The following is a 20,462-nucleotide window of genomic DNA, read 5'->3' as shown; positions in this document are numbered from 1 at the left end:
AGAGAGACAGCTTCAGAAAGGAGATCCAACCTACCCCAAGACAGGTGGGAAGGAAATTACTTGAGAAGCACCCTGTATACACAAGACACACCAGGAAGATGGTCTATTTGATTAAAGCTCTGCAAAAGGTGAATTCAGAGTGATACAGAAGACACTGAACTAGTAGCTGAACCACAGAGGGGTAACCCTGAGCAGGGAGACGTTACAGGCAGCCTGGAGTGATACCATCCCAGACAAGAGTTGTTATAGGGCATTTCTTAGAGCCGCAACTGCTAGTCTGAGCTTTCAAATCAGCATATGAATTTGCTTCATTTTAATTCCCACACCCATTTTCTTTGGCATTGCAGACTGCACCAGTCAGGACGGCCGAGCTTCTAACCACCCCTACCAAAGTGCAGCCTGGTTTTTGGGAGGCCACAGTCAGGGCAACTCTGTAAAGAGCATTTCAGTTGCTCCATGAGATCTTTGGCATTCCTTCCACCCTCAAAGCTATTCTCAGCTCTTCTTTTCAGTGGTATAAACTGATCCCACGGGAGTTCCTGCATGCAGCTTTGAAGGCCCAGTGCTTTCTGCCCAGCTGCAGCCAAAAGCTCATTTACCGAGACAGACACAGAGCTGAATCAAAACTGCTGGGTAGATTTGCTCCATCACCTCAACGCTTGGCTGTGTTGACATATTTGAGTCTCAATCTGTAGCCCCAACCCAGGACACGTGGCAGTACTGTCAGTCCCCCCCAGGTGAGACATTGCAATGAGGCAACCCAGAAGCCAAGAGTGAGAGAGACAAGTTATGCCTAGACACAGGGAAAACACTTCAATTTGAAGCCCTAAATTATTTCAGAATCTACATGAGACCTGACATGCAACTTAATTCTTCAACCCAATTTATTTCTAAATGTGCAAAAGGACTCTATTTTCACACGGCCAAAGCAGCACCACTCCTGGAAACTGAAAAATCAGTTCTCAACTAGAATATTTTTCAAGGCAGGCAGCAAGCTGTTTTGTTCTTGTGCAGCTTCTGGGCCATCCCAGATGAGAAAATAGAAGTGGAACATTCCACGAGGTTAATCTGGACTACACACACAGAGCAATGATTTCCTCTAAGCCAATCGAGGATTAAGGCTAATGAATATCTCTGTATCTTGTAACAGTCGTTTTAGGGAAATAGAATAGGATAAAAATAGACTGACTTGACCTTCCCCCCCCCCACACCCCCCAAAAAAAAAAAAGGCTTTTATTAGTCCTTGGAGTGATGGAGTAAAATTAGAAATGCTAAAGAGAGGAATGCTTCACTTACCTGTCGTAGAATGACCATGGTTCCTGTATAAACACATCAGCAATCACCAGGAATTGACCTAAACCAAGAGAAATCGGCAATTAATGAAATGACACCCTGACTCATAGACCCCAGCTCAGGGACTGTCCCAACCCTGAAGGGACAGATGCAGCACCTAGGTGTGGAAGAGGGCTAGGAGCTCTTAAACTCTCAACGCTTTCATAATATTAATTGCAGACAGCCAGAGACAATCCTCTAATACGTCCAGATTAATGCCTGCATTAATGAGACTGAGACTGGAAGTTGCTTATGCAAGTAATAGTTTGTAAACTGAGTCCTAGAAAGTTATCCAAGGATTAACCTAACAAACAGACTGATACTGATTTATTACGTGTGTCATCAGATCCCATGGTATGAACTAAAGCACATGGAGAAGGAGAGCCCTGTCCTTACAGCCCACAAGGCTGGCTGGATTATCATCTTTCTATCAAAACTGCTTTCAGGAGATGAGAGAAAATACCAAGGCCTCCATCACAGCCTGCAAGTGATGCCTGGATTGGACTACCTCCACGCTCTGCTCCTGCCTGTGGTGCAAATTGTGCCTTTTGGGGGTTTTCATGGGAAAGTCCCGTGCTGCTCCTGGGTTTGTGCTTGCTGGTATGTGGTGCCACTTCATGGTGCTCCCAGCATTATACAGGTTTGGTGTGTATAAGTGAACATTTCTTTTAAAGAATTGAATTTCTACAGCTTTTTATCTCCAAGTCATCCTTGTTTGTTGTTATATTTATGATGTGGAACATTTTCCAGTATGGTAATAACACTCATGCCTTAAAAAGCAGGCAAAAAGGCATTCTGTTAAACAGCTCCCACAAGAAACTGGGGATGTGAAGGCTGAGGAAGGATGATCTTACAGGACATAGGACATTTCCCTTCACAGTGAAAAACTGGTCCAGACTCATCATACAAACCTAAATATTTTGTTTCAGGTTTTAGCCATAATTTTTATTTTTGTGCCTTCCCCACCAAAAGAAGAACATTTCTTGGAGGGATAGGAGGTAATAACATTGTCTTTCCACCCTGCTTCAGCCATCTCTAGGTGAGATGCCCTAAAGAGACACAATATGGGACAGACTCAGCCTTGCAAAAAAAAAAAAAAAAAAGGAGTGATAACACCCCATGCCAGTGTCCCAACACACTTTGCTCATGGCAAGGAGAGCGATCTCTTTTCCCCACCAGCAGCAACTGCACTTGTCCCATTCAGTGATGTAGGTCTTAGTCTTTGGTGTTGATCCTGCAGAATTTTCTGTAGCTTCTCAACTGCAGTGGGAAACATGGATGTTCCCATCCTAGCTAGAAAGTATTAGTTCCTGCAGGGACTGCAAAGGTTCAACAGCATTTCCAGTTATTCCCCTTTTCCTCACCATGCTGCTTGCATCACCTCTACATTTTTAGCGACCACATATTTGAAGGCAGATAGCTACCCCACTGAAAGCTGTAGGAGTTGGCCATCTATGTGCCTTCACTACCTTAATGAAAACATCCAGCTGTTGAACCCATCTACATGATCCCTCTGCATTGCCCAGAAAAGGAACTGGTGTCCTAAGGGCAGCGGAGACATCATGTTCATTAGGAAATACTCACTAGACAGTATTGGCCACAGACCATATTTAACAAATTAATTTTGCTTTTTCTAGAAGACAGAAGACTGGTGGAAAATCATGCGCCCACTTTAACATCTGAAAGACTGTGAGGCAATTTTCCTAATCCTCAGTTTGAATCTTCTTGTAGCACATTAAATTATTCCTCTTCTCCTTAATTCATATGGCTTGAAAATAACTTTCTAACCCTGCCACGTAGTAAGCCCTGAGACAGACTTCCTAGGGATGCTGAAGGGTCTCCTCCACTGGGAATAGTCAGTGAAAACTTGGCTTGTCTCGGAGCAGGCACTGGGTGAGGTCTTCCAGAGGTTCTTCTCAGGTCCGTAACACAATGATTGTAGGTACAGCATTGAACACGGGGTTGGGTAGCAGTTTGGGTTCCTTGCTTGAAGGATATCTGCTATGGACAAGGGATCTTATAGTTCCTCACCTCAGTTTCCCTTTCTGAAAAATAGAGATCTCACCCAACAGGGGAGCTCCTAAGTAGTCCAGCCATTATTTGCATGATAATCAGCCAAATGGGCTTGCCCCATTGAGTGTACATATTGCAAAAAAACATATATGGGGGATCTCCTCCCACAGGCTGGGCTAGAGCCACAGGTCTCAGAACTGCTCCTTTAGTCATTTATTCTTCTGCTGCTGAAGCAAAGCACTGGCTCATGGTTGCCCTGGCTCCCGGCATAAAAACTATCCTGTATGTGGGCATCTTGCTCAGCACAGCCTGTGGTGATGCTGAATAGGTGTGCCAGGTTTGGAAGAGTATTTACATACTCCCCACACTGCTTTTAAACAGGATTTTGGTACCCAGAGCCTGGGTGTTGATGTTGGTGTTATTTTCTGAAGGTCTAACCTTCAGCCCAAGTCACCAGTCCCTTCACGACGCTATTGCAAGCGAGGCTGTACACCATGGACAGCTGGCTTTCCCCAGGGCTTGCTCAAGAGGGAAAACCCCAAAAGGGAAGGGTAGGGGGAGCTGACGACTGCCCTCCTTGTTATTCCCACAGGGATCAGTAAGAAGGATTCAACTTGTCTGAGCACCAGGGAGATAGATAAGCTGCCCACTAATTCATGGGAGCCTTGGTGGGGAAAAAATGGCCATCTGGACCCTCCAACCCTCCCACCTTCATCTCCTACGTGAAGCTCTACAGCTGGCTGTGGTATGGAAAATGAGCTGAGCTAAACAAAATGTACCCTACACCTCCCCAGAATCACTCACACATAAAACAAAAGCACAAAGACACTCCTCTGGAAAATGTGGGGGGTTTGTAAATTTGGTTCGTTTTGCAGCTTTGTGGGCATCCCTAGTTGAGCATTATCTGAACAAAGCATCTGAAGGAGGCAGTGGGTGAGGCTGAAAGGGTTTTAAACTACTTTTGGATGCAGGGTCATGTGCGACACGGAACTATATACACCTCTTGCTTGCAAGCAGTGGTCAACAGAAGCCAAGGAGTGCTTCGGTACAAGGTCTGCACCACAGCAACCTCAGCCATGTCTTTCTTGGATCTGAAGAGATCCCAAATGCAAGAGGAACCTGACAGAGCTTGACTCTGGAGGGTGAAAGGCTGAGAAACCTGGACAAAACCGTTATCATGCAATTGGAAAGAGGGGTGTTGCTACTCTAATCTGTTTAACTGGCATTTCTGCTCCTTGTTGGCACTTTGGGACCGGAGTCCAACCACATGACTGGCCATACTGCCTGGGGGATCACTCCACAGTGCTAATCCTCCAGAGCACATGCTCATTAAGCACTGGTTAAGAGACATTCAGGTATTTAATTCTAAATGTAAATTCTGTTCCTTTCTCCTGAAGTCCACGTGCCACATGATTTTCCTGTCTGCAAATGCAGCAAAGAAATTGAATAATTTATTTATGAGGTGACACATTCAGTGACAGCCAGTCCCCCTCTGCACCCAGTGTGGTATAGAGCCTGTCATTTGGAGAAACCCTGGGCACTTAACAGCGTGAAAAATCAGAAGTTCATTCATCTTATGTCTACTTCATCTGACTGGCAGAAACATAATCTATCACCTTAGCTGAGCAAAAAGATTTAACACACCGATGCTCTCTGCACACTGCTGCTTTGACTCCCTCCCCTCCAGCAGTGGATCTGAGAAGGATTAAAGATTTTGCAATGTATTTTACTGTTCATCTAAGAAATGGTGAATAAAAAGGTCAGACCTGTACCCTTGGAGACAAGCGCCTTTGTCCTTATCAAAAGCAGGATTCAGATCAGGAAGAAAAACAATGGCTCTTGAATGAGGTTAAACTAACCAGCTCAGCGGACTCTAACCACCGAATGCGCATGACAGCAAGTGGAGAGGAAGAAGGCAATGCCACTACATACCATTCCTTCTGCTTTTTGTCCTGCTGAAAGCTGGCATGCTTGGGAAGCTATGGCAGTTTGTATTTTGTGTTCTTCCTAGAGCCCCAAATCAGAACCAGGGCTTTCAGGTCAGAAGATATTAGTCTGAATATGGCACCATCCATCTTCTTGACTAACAGGTGTCTTCCCCGCTAGCATGATCAACAAGCAAGTTTTTAACAGAGACTACCCACTACTTCTCTAGGTAACTAGCTCCAAAAGTCAAATCATCATTAGTGTTTAAAATGAAACAAGTAACTGCTCATCTGCATCTGCCTTCAGCTTCCCAGATGAGGCCAGTCATACCTTACCAACCACAACCGACCCATCGATGGGCCCACACGGCAGGGCCCAGCCCCAGGGCTGCACCTCCACTTCCCTCATGCTGGGATCTTGTGCACCACTTAGCCTGGAGTGGTGACCAGGACATGGAGCGGAGGGGAGCCAGGATGATAGACCGTGTCTGGGTAACTCTTTGCAAGAGGCACGTGCCCTAGCTTTGCTATCAGACTGAGGCCTCTCCCTGGTATGACCTGTGTCTACTGGCCTGTCAGAGCCTCAGTGCCGGGTATCTGCTCCCTGTGGAGGCACTCACAGCCTACTCCCATCGGTTCTCGCTCTGCTTTTCAATAAACCAAACGCTCAGGCTCTCCCAGTAAGAACTTCAGACAACCTGTCATGGTGCCTGAGCCTGTCTTGGGTAAATTTTAGCTATGTGTGATCTCCTGCCATCCAGTGCTGCCTGGGACGTCGCTGTTTCCTTGGCCCATAGACTCCCATTCTCCTTTCCTTTCTGCACAGAAGGTGAGCTCTCCCAGCTGCTCAGGTTTGCCCTCAAAGCCTATGTGAAGGCTGGTTGTCCAGGACTTGCTGAGAGGTGGGTAACTCGAATTAAACCCCCACCTTGGTGGAGGAACCCAGACTTTGAGTCTCGCTAGACGAGTGCTTGAACTGCTGGAGTGTTGCTTAAAACTTGAGCATCTCCCCCTTTCCCCCCATCTGAGCTTTGGACTGAAATTTTCATGGTAATGGCCATTCACTTACACCTTCCCTTCTCGTGGCACAAATATCTTCATCCTTGCAAGAAGAAATAATAATTTCTAATTTCCCCAGTGCAAATTACATGGAGCGTAAAACCCAGCCATCACTTCATCTCTTTCAATGTGGAGAAAAAAATACATCCCCGTTAAAAGCAAAAGTATTGCCCTGAATGCAATGGCAACAGGAATTCATGCAGAGTATTTGCTAATTTTTTTTACACACAGAATGGCACTCCCTGAGTTTCTACAAGTGAGAAAACAGTATGAGACTCTTGTGATGGAGATGTGAGGACACAGCGAGCATCACCTGGCCAGCACGCTGCCTGCCACAGCACTGAGAAAGTTCCCCTGTTTATGACTTAATTGCTGCCTCCGCATGGATGGATTAGCTTGAGGTCGCGCTGATAGGTGATGTGAGGAATGCAAGGAAGCTGTCTCACCTCAGCAAGGCAGGTCACAACAGCAATAAGCTGCAGAAAACATTAGAATCACCATTTCTCACATGCATCTGTGACACGGGGCTCTGCATGGCCTGGGACACCATGAGCCCAGCGCATGTTTTCCTGGCAGAACTCTGATCCAAGTTCACTGAAAGTCAAGAAAAGCCTTTCCTACCACCTTTGGATGAGACTTTGAGTGGCCACCAGATTTCCAGTGAACGCTGGTATCAGCAGGCAGAGGAACAGCTGCTTTGAACAAGAGGTGAATTTTGGTGTAAAGAATTACCTCCCCATCAGCTGCAGGTCCAGCTGCCTGGAGAAGTGAGGGGAGAAGAGAGATTCAAATGGAGCTGCAAGCTGACACGTGAAGGTGTAGGTGATAGTGGGAAGTAGAGATCTATTGTGAAGCCCTGGATCCTCAGAGTAGCTCCTCATGTCACGGATGAAGCCCAGTCATGGATGCAACACTGTGCAACTAAACGACAGCCTGCAAGGGCTGTTTTAGGGAACGTGCAGATTTTTCTCTAGCTATTCCTGCAGCATTCAGCCTTACAATGATGAGATCCACAGGATTAGGCACTAATGAGATTTAAGGGTGCTCCTGTCGGGCTTCTCCTTCTGGTGGGCGGATGCTGTTCCCAGGAAAGACCTGGTAGTTTGCTGGTTTTGTGTGTGTGTGGGTGTTTTGGTTTGGGACTTCTTTTTTTGTTAGTTGTTTTTTGGTTTTGTTTTGTTTTTCCGCAAAAAGGGATGGCCCAGTCATCCTGCACATCTGGGATCTCCAACCCAGAAAATTCCAGCTACTCAAAATAAAAACAACTTTTCCTGCACAGAGCAACACAGCCAGCCTGCTGATCAATTAGCCAAATAACTACAGCGAGAAAAGATTGCAGGCACCAAGATTTCTTATTGTAGTGAAAGAGCCCAGGGTGGGAGTAGGCTTAATGCATTAGATACACAGATACTTTGCATTTCTGTATATTAGAGTTTTTTTCATGCAAGTAGCTCAAGGAAGACAGTGCAGTGCTAATGCCCACTGCAGTCTGTCATTCTGCAAGTGCAACTGAAACCTAGGGAAATGATGCTCGTAACTGAAACCACCAATAAATAGCACGTAATCTACTCAACGTGAGTGACAGAGAGGTGTCAGGGCTTGTGCAGTAGATAGTTTCCAGCCAAAGGCTTCAGCACACAAAATCAGGGCCTGATTTTCAACAGACCTCAGGTAGCACTGAAGTCTTCTGAAAAATCTGTCTTCTCCCTGAAAACTGAGCACTTAAAGCATGTCCTGAACTTTCCTCGTTGGTCAGGCTGACTACAGATCAGCTGAAAATGTAAACACTGCTGTTTCTTTTGACCCAGCTGAAAAAAACCTCTGGCCAGACCCCCAGTGATATGAAATAATTGAGATACAACTGACTTCAATGCAACCGTGCCATTTTCCACAAGCTGAGAGTCAGGGCACCACAAAATTCCAAGGCGGTGACCTGGTCAAAGACTGGGTGTGAAGGGTTTTAAAAGACAGCAGTGAAAGGAATATGATCCTCTGTGCCTTCCTCTGCCAGGAGCTGCAGGCATTAATCACAGCCCACGATGACAGCTCCAGGCTGTGCCACCCCGTTTGCCTTTGCAAAGCATCACACCGGTCGGTCGGTGAAAGGACTCAACTCCAGCTAGAGGATTTCAGAGCTTGTTTGGTCCTTTGCATGTCAGTACCAATCCCCGCACAGAGTCACCCAAACTCTTTCATATTTCACATTAGGAAAAGATTGACAATTTCCCAGTGAGGCTGACACTGCACGTGTAGTTGGCTACACTGAGGGTACAAGAGTGCAACACTGAGTTGACACCAGGGATTCACAGGACGTCTTACTATTAAAGAAAATAAAACTAACCCCAAAACACTGCAGACGTCAGGGTGTGATTTTAAACAGAGCTCCAGACCAAAGCCAAAGCTCCCACAAAGCCAAGAACCCCTTGTGCAATGCACTTACTACCTAGGAACGGTGCAATGCCTGAGCATTTCCTTGGCTCCTCCTGGCCACGTGCACGGATCAGAAGGGAGCTGGGAGCTAATATCTGTCGCTGGTATTTATTCACACGAGTCTGGGGACCACAGAGTAAGGCAGAAGCGTGAAAATTCTAGGATGGGAGTCCATTAGCATACCTCTCTGCTGTGGCTTTCTATGCCACATCAGCACACATTGTGCCCTCTCCTGTGACAATGCTGTCATTTAGGTGACTGTGGCTCTCGATCTTTTTTTGTGTGCTCCAAGTCCCACCTGACGCCCAAAGTGGGACTGAGCTGTCCGTATGCAGACACTGCATTTCATCAAGTCAGCCAGGATCACCTCCGCGACTGTGGGGACAAACAGGTGCTTCCAAGGCCTGGTTCACTGCATCTGCTGGAAACGTCAGCATTATTTCTGTCCATAAATTGCAGAGGAGGCCTGAGGTGACTGCTTTCATCTGTATGCCCCCTCCTTTCTCTATCCCTATGCTCCCTGAGCAGCTGGGAATGTGTCAAGACCACTTAGCTGACTCTGTGGGACTGGTTTGGCCCTCAAACCTCTATTTGAAGGGTCCTGGTAGCAGTGCCACAGAGAGAAACACCTCAACTGAATGAGCCCCAGCCAAACAGGTTACATTAAAGCAAGAACCCACGGAGAACTCCTGCCTCTGGAAAGTCAAAGAATCAATACGCAGCCTCTGTTCATCTGAGAGTAGTCAGGAAACGGGCATCAATTTTTCAGGTGTCCAGGAGGAAGTTCAATAGATTTGCCTTGCATTCAATCCCCCCGAAAAGCCCGGCAGGTAGAGGAGTTAACAAAAGCCCTGACCTTTTCTCCCTCCCTGTGCTTTCACGTAGCCAGAGCAGAACAATGGACCACGGCGGCATCCGATCCCAGCTCGCCGCGGAGCACTCGGCACAGCCTCCTCAGGAGGCCAATTTCCTTTTGTGCATCAGCCTCTACCGGCAATTGAGTATTTTTCAACAGCCACAGTAATTAATCAAATAAAGTATCCTTTTGCAAGAAGGCCAGGTGTAATTTCAGCATAATCCAGACCGAGCAGGCTGAGCTGATCTAGGCAAAATGCTGCACTTGCAGGTTTACCACGTGGTGTTTGCAGTCTGTTTTCATCTCTTCTTTATCCATAGATGAACTGCTGGTGTTGCTAGGACCTGCACATGGGGCCTGGCACACAACAATAAAAAATTAAAATAAAGCCTATATTTGAAATTGAGGGTGATTTAGCACATGCATGTGCTCTCAAGACTCCTTGGAGTAGGGTTGTCTTCACTGTGCTGGGCTGTCCTGGAAGTCCCCTTGCTGGTCCTGAGCTCACTGGGATGTCCACCCAGCACTGCGCCAAGAACAGAGCTCAGATCCTGCCCACCCATGCTCAGGGAACCCCAACTAGCCTAGGCTGAGCAGACCAACACCAACAAGTGTTGGTGGAGCCACCACAGATGTGGTCCTTCATGGGCTGCTCAACCCCTGCCACTGACAGAGCAAGGTATACACACAGACGGTGGTCGACTCCAGGCTGGTGTGTTTGACAATGTGTGCATGGATTTGGGAGGAGATTCCTGTGCAGTGCATTCTCTTTTGGGCCAGGATCAGGAGGCAACAACCTTCCCAGCCATCTGGGCTCTGCCGGCCCTGCAGTTCAACAACATCCATTAGCCCTTAGCTCAGACACAGGTTTAATCCTTTGGTTTTGTTGCTCAGGCAGCTGCAAAGACTGCACCTACCACCTGAGAACAACTCCATGAAGGTCCAAAGGAAGGTTTGTACATGTCTATATATACACTTCCTATAGAAAGATAGATATATTCCCTAGGTATATACTCCGGCCAATCCTACTTTACTGGCTCCAGTTAGGAAAAACTGGGCCATGTTATGAAGGAGATTGGACTGGATCATCTCTTTGGCCCTCCAAGCTTTCTATCTCATCAACCTACAAGACCATAGGCCTTGCTCCAAGCCAGAGGGCAGGAGAAGGAGCGCTGCACCCACTGCAGTCTGGGTCCAGGGTCTCAAAATGAAATTTTTGGGGTATCAGGTGATTTGTCCTGTGGCACACTGGAGCTTGTTCCTGAAGTGGTTCCAGAGTGATTTAGGTACTTGGGCTCTTTCTAAACACCCTTGAGGTGCTCCCTTTTAACAGTCTCTAGATGATCTGCCACTACCCAGACAACGTATGGCAGAGATAAGATCTGAACACCAGACTAATGGCAGTCCAATAACTTAATTACTAACCCACTGATGCTTGCTACAGAAAGGTTCATTAAATAGTGTCTTTACTGCGGCCACTGTTTCAGTACTCAGTCCAGCAAGCTACTATGCTGTTATTCCCTCACTGTCCTGGTTTCAGCTAGGATAGAGTTAATTTTCTTCCTAGCGGCTGGTACAATGCTGTGTTTTGGATTTAGTATGAAAATAAAGTTGATAACACACTGATGCTTTAGTTGTTGCTTAGTAGTGCTTACTCTAAATCAAGGATTTTTCAAGTTTTCCATGCTCTGCTAGTGAGCAGGTACACAACAAGCTGGGAGGGAGCAGAGCCAGGACGGCTGACCCAGACTAGTTAGAGGGATATTCCATACTATATATTGTCATGCTCAGTATATAAACTGGGGAGAGCTGGCTGGGAGGTGCCGATTGCTGCTGGAGACTGGCTGGGCACCAGTCAGTGGCTGGTGAGCAACTGTATTGTGCATCACTTGGGTTGTTGTTTTTGGTTTTGTTTTTGGTTTTTTTTGATGGTGTGTGTGTGTGTGTGTGTGTGTGTGTTATTCCTCTGTCCCTCTCTCTCCTTTTTGTTACAATTGTTGCTGTTGTTGTTATTTTAATTTATTTCAAGTATTAATTTATTCTTATCTCAAGCCATGAGTTTCACTTTCTTCCCAATCCTCCTTCCCACGCTGCTGTAGAGGGGGAGTGAGTGAGCGGCTGCATGGCACTTCATAGGCAGTCGGGGTTAAACCACAACACACACACACGAACCCCAGCCTATTTATGGAGGAGGAGATGATGCTACCCTCATTTCACACAGAGGGAAACTGAGGCACGGAGGACATGGCTTTCCCCAAGGTCAGGCAGGAGAACCAGGAAGGTGCAATGTGCTTCTTGCAGACACCCAAGGCTGCGCCTATGACTCCAGATCAACATGCCTTTAATAAAGGCAGCTCCCCTGCTCTTTACTGTCCTTAAATTGTTCTAATAAGCAGCTGTTTTACCCTCTACTCTTGCTGGTCCCTAATGGTCTGGCCTGGGCTGTGCGGTCTCTTTCCTTCCAGTGCTATTAGTGCTGGCTGGAGCAGGGCTTCTGCAAGCTGTTAAAATCCTGTGGGGTTTTTTTCTCAGCAGAAACCCCTTTGCTGGGATTTTCAGTGAAATCCTCCCTCGGCCTGCCCTGACACTATCCTCTTATCTCTCGTGGTCCTGGAAAAATTCAGGACGGCCCTTCAGAGAGGCTGGGGTCAGCTTCCAAATGCAGGGACTAGGAGGATTAAGTGGGTTCAAATCAGAAGATACCAGCCCTGTTTTATCCTGCTAAGACTCCTGATGACTCCAGAGGATGTTTGGCTTGAAGAGGGACTGTACAAATTAAGGAGAGAGTTCTGCTCTGCCCTTGCCGGGTGCCTTTGGTGCAGTCACCATTGCATCCCTGAGGGCAGCTGGAGGCAGTGCCAGGGGACATCGGCCCTGTAACAGACTGGTGAGAGGGGGACAGGCACTCCCTGACTCATTGGCTGCACATGCAAAATGTTATTAATTTTTCAGCTGGGGAAGCTGAGTCACAGGGGCTGGCTGCTGCTCTTCACGTTTTGATAGCATATTGAGTCACTGAGAGTTCTTCAGTGCATGGGATGCTCCGTGCTGTCAAGGGCATCATCTGGCTGAGCTGAAGTCATGCTTATAGGTCTTTGCCAAAGCAGAGTTAGAATAAAGGACATATGAAAGGGTGAATTTAGATGAGATATTGGGAAGAAACCCTTCCCCGTGAGGGCGGCGAGGCGCTGGCCCAGGCTGCCCAGAGCAGCTGTGGGTGCCCCATCCCTGGCAGGGCTCAAGGCCAGGCTGGACGGGGCTGGGAGCAGCCTGGGCTGGGGGGAGGAGGCCCTGCCCGGGGAAGGGGGGATGGAATGAGGTGATCCTTAAGGTGCCTTCCAACCCAAATCATTCTATGATTCTATAATTTGGCAGGTGTTGCACAGACATAAAGTAAAAGTCACTGCAGCCCCAAAGAGCCTGGATGGGCGAAAGAACTGGGGGCTCCAGGAGGTAAAGTGACTTTACTCCATGCCAAGTTCCCACCTGGTGAAGAGCAGGGCCAAAAATAATGACAGAATTCCCTGTGAGCAGCAAAGCTAACAAAAGCCTTTTTTACAACCACAAAACTCCAAATATTTATTGATGGTCAATAGGGTGTAGTCCCCCCAAGAAGCCTTTTCTGCAGGTGGAGCATCCAGAACAGCTTTCACACCCCACCTGGGCTGGCCAGTGTCCAACAGGACCTGGCAGCATGCTGCGGGGCGCTAGATTTCTCCCACGTTCGCCTATGTATTTTCATGAAGTGTCTAGGAACTTCATTTCCCTTGCTACAGCTCTGTCAAATTTCAAGGGAACTTGGTCAGCAAACTACCATGATTAGGTGACACATCTAAAGAGACAGGCAATGTGACCACACAGCCTCGTTTCCTATGGAAATCAGACTAGATGAGCAAGTTGGCTCTAATCAGGTACTTAACTTATGCCAGTTTTAACAAGCTGCTCCATCCCCACCCTCCTTTGCCGTGTCTTGGGATACCCCTCCCAGAAAAGGGGTGGCTGTTGCTATTTGTGATTCTCTCTCAGCTACACGTAAGGAATCGGTGTTTGCTGGAGACAAGTTTCACTCCCTGGGCTGAATTCAACAACACGGCTGCACCTGAGAAGCTTGACTTCTGTTCCAGCCATTTTCACTTAATACCTTCCCTGAGTGCTGAGCTCAGTACTGGGAGGACAGGACCTAGTTTGCAGGTCCAAACAGGAGCGTGCTCTGCACAAAACCCAGTTATAACAGGGCATTGGGGGAGATCCAGAGGGCTCTTTCTAACAGCAATAAGGTTGCCCAAACACCTTTCATCCTCTGTTACCCGCCACCCTAATCTGTGCTGGTACGAGTAACCTGAATGAACAGCAGTCCCGATTTGCCCCATGGTGGCATCCCAAGCTGACATGGCTCTCCAAGCCATTTGGCCAAGATCACCGGGTGCTCTCTTGTCTCCCCCCTGATGCTTTGGGTGCAGGCATGACATTTAGCAGTGAAGAAAGTAACGTCTCAGTGCCTTTCTGGAGTTAACACAGCTGCACTCTCAAAAACTCCCCTCCCTGTGGGACAAGGACCTGCTCCTTTAACCACAAGCACTGGTGACATCACCAGACAATGTTTCCCCTGTATTGTTCTGGACAGGAGAGAGTTCTTACATGGGAGGGATGATGTCCCTGCAGTATACCTGCTCTGAGAGACCTCCCTTGCCTGACAGCAGATTGGGCTGACCTGCTCATTAATTGTTTATACGTCTCCATGTACCACTTTACTGAATTATGTAAAACATCTAATAGTCCTTGCTAGGGATCCTGATCCTTGGGTGGGCTGTATCTTGGCATCCCAAGTGTTCTAGGATGGTTGGTAGCTCTGAAATCCTGCAGAAATGAAAGGAAAACCTAAAGGACTAGTGGAGAGTTTTATCCAGCCTTTTTTTTTTTGGTCAAGGATGCTGTAGCCCCACCAGCCTGGCAGGGGGGCATGTTTGGGAGGTATATCGCTAACACTGTTAACAGCTCATGGGGACTTCCAGTAATTCCAGCAATACGATGCTTTCTCATGTCTGTGCCAAAGACTGCTCTGGGCCCGTGCAGCTCTCCAGCATATAAAAATGCTCCACATAAAGCCAGCTATGCCAGACCTTTTCCTGGGCTTTACTTCCAAGGACAGAACACAGAAGTTTGGGTTATCCTGGCTCTGCTGTTCCCCTGGGATTAAAGGCAGCCGAGAAGCTGAGCAGAGGAGCTGAAGAGCAAAGGGGGATCATCTTGCTGACTTCAACAGCCCTCTGCGTGCAGCTCCTCAATGGGCTTGAGGAATGCTCTGGCACGGAGGTCACAGATGAAATAACCACCACCTTTATTTCTGCAGATTGAAACATTCTGCAGGCTGTAGGAGAGACAAACCCTGGGGAGGGGGGGGGGGGGGGGCGGGGGAGCGGTGGTGGTTTCTGGAGTTCATCTCAGCCCAGGGTAAATCTGCTGGCCTTGATGGCACTGATCCAGCCAAGCGGAGGGATGAGAGGAAGCGGGATAGAAATAGCTGGGCTTGTACAATGTAATAGCAACCACCACTGGTGCTGGAAACCCCCCAAAGGCTCAGACGCAGGAGGCAGAAGTTTGACACACTCTGGTTAGGCCTACGGGGCTCCTTCCATCTCACTACAACATACACCTGCCACCCCTCTGTCCTACTGCAGGAGGTTTGCGCGTCCTCCCGACAGCCTCAGCTGGGCAAGGGAGCCCTGTCTCTGATGATGGGAGGTGTTATGCTTTGTGGGTGCTCCCCCCTTCCCTTTCAGCTTCACTGTTTCTGTGAAGCTCCTTGGGCCCACATGAGCTCAGTGGGACCTTTGCCCAGGCTGGGAACTCGGTGCCACCAAGAGGCAAAGCATGTTCTTCTCCCAGCCTCTCCCATTGGCATGGATACAACCCCCCACACACCAACACATGCTGGGTATATGGAAAACCATCCTGCTGACTTACAAAGCAAACCTCAGCCCCACAACAGCATGGCTCAGCTCTGGGATTCACAGGGAACCTCCTGCAAATTCCTTTCTGTCTAGCAGCGATCTAGCTGATCACCATCTTTGTGGCAATTCCCTAATGGTCTACAAGAGATCTGACACAGAGCCTGCAAGAAATTCCATTAAGTTCCTCTCCGTACTTGCTGGCATGAAAGTATTTTCAATGAAAAAGGAAGAGGAGAGGCTTTTTGTTCCTCGACCCACATGATACATGGCACTGCTAATGAAGTGATGAGGCTGACACCTTATCTTCTTCATGACAACTAAGAAGTGCAGCAAGGCAAATATCTCAGAAGAATTGTTTCAAGGAGAATCTCAGGGCATGAACAACTCTTGGTGAATGGAAGCATGAGCTCTGCATAAAACAGCCCATGCTAGGTCCAGCTTGTGGGCTCCCCATCTATTCTAGTTTGCTGACAGCGGACAACAGAGGATGCCCAGGGAGCAGTATAAAAGCAGGGTGAAGATTTAGTGGCACTACTCCATAGTACTCCCCCAGACACTATAATTTTCAGCTCAAGAGCTTCTAGAGCCAAAGAATGGTAGCTTTCTTCTTTAATGTATGTATTTTAAAGCTTTTGAGAGGCTTTTCATCAACAAATTTGTCCTAGTCATTTTTTAACCCGTTAATACTTTAAGGATCCCCAGGGTCCTGCAGTAAGGAGTACCACAGATGTCAGGTTGTGTGAACTCCCTTTTGATTTCAGCCTGGTCTCTATAAGCTTTATTCGATTCTCTCTAATTTTTATATTGCAAAGGAAAATCCTCCTTTTTCCTAGACCTGCAAGCATGGTCTTCTAGGATCTAGAACACACCTTCATCCTATCTCTTTTCAGCTTGGAGCCTTTGTCTAAACAGTCCTTCCTTGTGCGGAAGCTGTTCCAGACCTCTGGCCACCCTTCTTTTCTCTGAATTCTCCCCAGTTGACCTACATCATTTTGGAGATGGAGGGACCAGGACAGTGCACACTTTTCCAGTTGCAGTTACACCAGGGACTCACAAAGGCACAATGCTGTTTCAATCCTCATTCCCCTTTTGACATCTGTTTAATCTTTTTGTTTGTTTGTTTTGGATTACTCGAAATAAATCAGCAGAGGAATGAAATGTGCTCTCTGGACAATGACAGATGTCCTGGGGAGCACACAAGGACTTGGTCCCAAGAGATGGATCCTGGTCCCAAGTCTAGCACAGCCCAGGCAGGGCTCAGAGCACCTTTTCCCTATGCCTCAGCGTATTGGGCAGGTGAGTCTTGCCCAGCATTTGCAAAGCCTTCTCAGGTGGAAGGTATTTCACAGCTGCAACTTGCAAGCACTATGAGACTAAACCATAATATTCCTAAAAGTCTTCACATCTACACAGTGCCATCGACAGCTGCCTTCATTCAGACACTGCGGATACCTGCCATTTTCTGTTCGTCCCCCTCTGCCAACCTTCACGTTGGGCCCATCCTCTCTCCATCTCTGCTGTGATCCCAGATTTATCTTACCATTTCCAAAGTCAGGAACTGTTGCAGTGGGTGGCTTTGCCTCCTGGGGTGAAGCCCCAGCACAGCACAGCTCCCACCATACAGCCCAGTGTCAGATGGGGAAGAGAGGATAAGACCAAGCTCCACAGAGCCTCAGTTCTCCCAACACTCGGAATAACCTTAGGCATGCCCTTCCGTGAGCCCTCCTTCCTCCACACATCTTAAAGTTGGAGGCCAGGCTGCTTATGCAGCAGCAACAGGCAGTGGAAACCTCCACGCAAGGCAGCTCCTAAGTCTATAATCAACCTATAGTGTAAGTTTTAATTCCTTTCATGCATGTAGAAAATGTATTCAGGTCACCTGCGCCCCGGGTAAACACTGGGTTATTACACCAGGTTAAATGCATGAAAGGGGATGGCAGCAGCTGAACCAACATGCTGTGAAAGGAACTTGCTAGGACTGAGGTCCAAGAAGAGCTCGATACTTTTCTGCCATTGCTCTAAAACTGCCAGTGGGATCAAGAACTCAGTTTTTGGATCCCAGCTGGGCTGAGGTGGGAGTTAGTACCAAGCTGCTCAGGCTGGGCAGATCTGGGGAGGACTCAGCCAATGGTGCCAAAAAATGAAGGGGTCCCCAGAGACTTTTTGCTTTAGATTTTGAACTTTTCTGTATTTATTTGGCACTCAACCTACTTCAGATGACTTATTTTCATTTAATTTCCACACATTGTTCTCTCCTTGTGAAGTGGGAATCATCGAATCATTTAGGTTGGAAATGACCTTTAAAATCATCAAGTCCAGCTTTTAACCCAGGCCAAATCCACCACTAAACAATATCACCAAGCACCACATCTACATGTTTTTTGAACACTTCCAGGGGTGGTGATTCCGTCATCTCCCTGGGCAGCCTGTTCCAATGCTTGACCACCCTTTCAATGAAGAATTTTTTCCTAATATCCAATCTAAACCTCCCCTGGAGCAACTTGAGGCTGTTCCCTCTTGCCCTGTTGCTTGTATCTGCTCTCTCCCAGTATCCAGACTGGAAGAGCTTCTTAGAACAGGGTTTTTGTGAACAGCTCTGGGTGCAGTGGGGTTTGGGGGTGCTACCTGGGGATGGGTGGACAGCCTAAGCATGGGCACTGCCGGGGCAGTCCTGTCCTGAGAAGCTTGCTGGCTCTACCTAGCAGTTTGGCTGGGGGACCAGACAGTCACAAGCACACCATCTCATCCCATGTCAGGTTCTCCTTGCACGTTGCCTAGCAGAGGAGCATTTCACGGTGCAAAGCTCCCTTACACGCCGTCTCCACATCCTGCCAGCCCCTTGGTACAGCGACACTTGTCCTACTCTGCTTCGGGAGCAAGAAGACTCTGGCTCTGTCCCAAGAGAACAACAGAAGTCCCTATCTCTCCTCTCCCTCAAAAGGGACCAGCAGACCTGATCTGGCAGTGAGTGCAGGCAGCAACTACTACCCGACAGCATGGTGTCAGTGTGGGGAACCAAAAATGTGCCCAGGACCGAGTGCCTGAAGCCGCCTGTCCTGTCTGCCCCTTTCTGCTGGGCTTGGAAGCTGTTCTCCGCAGCTCCAGGAAAGGCTTTGAAAAAAACCTATGAGCTGACAATGCCTTCATTAATCACAGCAAAATCCTTTCCATGGCAACCCATGGATTGCGAAGTCACAAGTTAGCAAGCGTAAGACAGAAACACTGTACAGCAGTCCCGGTCTGTGGAAACTTAATAGTGAGTGAGATGAATCAGCTGCTCTGAGGAGGGGAAATGAGTTAGAAATAATATTGCCTTAGAAAAGAGGTTCATCCCTGGCCTGGATTCAGATCTCATAAACGTTGGTGTCAGTGGGGAGATACTGTAACTTCATGAAGTTACTCCAGTCTCACTCCAAAAAGCCCAAGAAAAGACTTTGGCCCTACACTGTTTTTTCAGAAGCACAAAGCTTTCAACGAGGTCAGGTAGAAGAGAAAGACAGTAAGACAATTTGTCGCCTGCCCATCACCACGACTTAAACACTACACATGATTTAGAGACATGTATTTGGAAATCGGCAGAGCTCAGAGATCACAAAGCCACAGGTGAAAAAACAAATTTGTCCATCAACCAAGAGGAGGGAAATGCAGTCCTGTTTTTTGCCCTTGTCTGTCCCTCTTCAGCTGTCCCTGGGGCAGTTTAGACACAGGGTAGGGAAGACACTTGCACAGGGTCACACAGGCTTTCACAGGGATCCAGGTTTTGACTGAAGTTTTGGCAAAGCTCAGTCCAAAGCTGCAAAACCATCTCATGCCTTTACACCACCTTTGTTGGGACCTTGCGGTCCCTCACCTCATGGGAAGAAAGATAGAACCCATCATATAGTGGAGAAGGAAGAGAGAGGGGTCAGCTTACAACACAAGCCATGTAGTTGACATCTTGATGTAAAGCACAGGATAACCCCATAAGCTTGGCTCTTGGGCATCCTTTTGTTCAGACTATGGAAAGAAGCACTCTCACACCAATGTAACAACTAGAGCTGTGTGAAGACCGCCTCCAGCTCCTGCCAGCTCCTTCTGCAGGGGGGATTTAGCAGTCAGGGACAACCAGGCAATTTTAGACTCACTGGCCTTTCAAACTCTCCCTCTATGTTGCCTACAAGACAGGTCCTCCACTATATACCCCAGTCCTCCCAGAGGCACCAAGAGATGCCTGGTCCACCTTCCTTAGGATAACTACCCTAGGAAAGCCGGGGGGCTGTTCTTTGTTATGGCTGGTGCTCAGCTGGTCCAGCACAGCCCGTCCACATAACATTGCCCTCCCAAACCAGGCAGCAAAATGCAAACTGCTTTATGGGAATTGCCTATCCCATGCTCAGGGACTGTCCTAATAATGTCAACAGCTTGGGAAGGTCCTGAGCACTGCTTACGAGCACTGTTGTGACCCAGGGAACCTGCCACCAAAACATAGCCTGGACACAAGGTGTGCTATGCTGGAACCGGGGGAAAGCCCTGCTGCTCTCTGCCTGAGGGCAGGTCGTGCTTTCACCGCCTGGGTGGTGCGTTCGGAGCTGGGTCAGGGCAGGGAGTGGTCCCGGGACCGATGGGACCGGGGGGGACACCTGGGGTCTCGTGCCAGCAACGCCAGTGGGTCCGTGCAGCAGGCACATCCCCGTCCCTAAGCACCTGCAAACGTATCCCTGGATGTGAAAGGGCTGTGGAGCGAAGGGGTGGGGGGCTGCACGGCGCAGCGCTGGAGGGGAATGCCCCCCGCCCCCGCTCACTGCTAGGTGACCCAAGCTAAATTAAGCAGCAGCTAGAAATTAGTCAGACACTAATCCGTGCTGCAGGAGCCCAGCTGGCTCGGGGCTGCCGGGCATTTCTGGCAGGTCTGCGGTC

At 48.2% G+C, this 20,462-nt stretch overlaps 1 protein-coding gene across 2 annotated transcripts in view; it reads right to left on the bottom strand.

Moving 5' to 3' along the window:
• MYO7A (myosin VIIA) overlaps positions 1–20,462 on the bottom strand; it is a 114,436-nt gene that overhangs the window by 89,284 nt on the left and 4,690 nt on the right. The window contains exon 2 of one of the 2 annotated variants that reach the window (XM_080374780.1): positions 1,297–19,416. In XM_080374780.1, the coding sequence (XP_080230906.1) occupies positions 1,297–1,314 (18 nt within the window). In that variant the 5' untranslated portion in view covers positions 1,315–19,416. The remainder of the gene's footprint in view (positions 1–1,296; positions 19,417–20,462) is intronic. The other variant, XM_080374779.1, reaches the window with a different exon arrangement.

This window comes from Falco punctatus (assembly GCF_963210335.1).
Source record: "Falco punctatus genome assembly, chromosome: 2".
Lineage (NCBI taxonomy): Eukaryota > Metazoa > Chordata > Aves > Falconiformes > Falconidae > Falco > Falco punctatus.
This window is presented reverse-complemented; position numbering and strand designations above follow the sequence as displayed.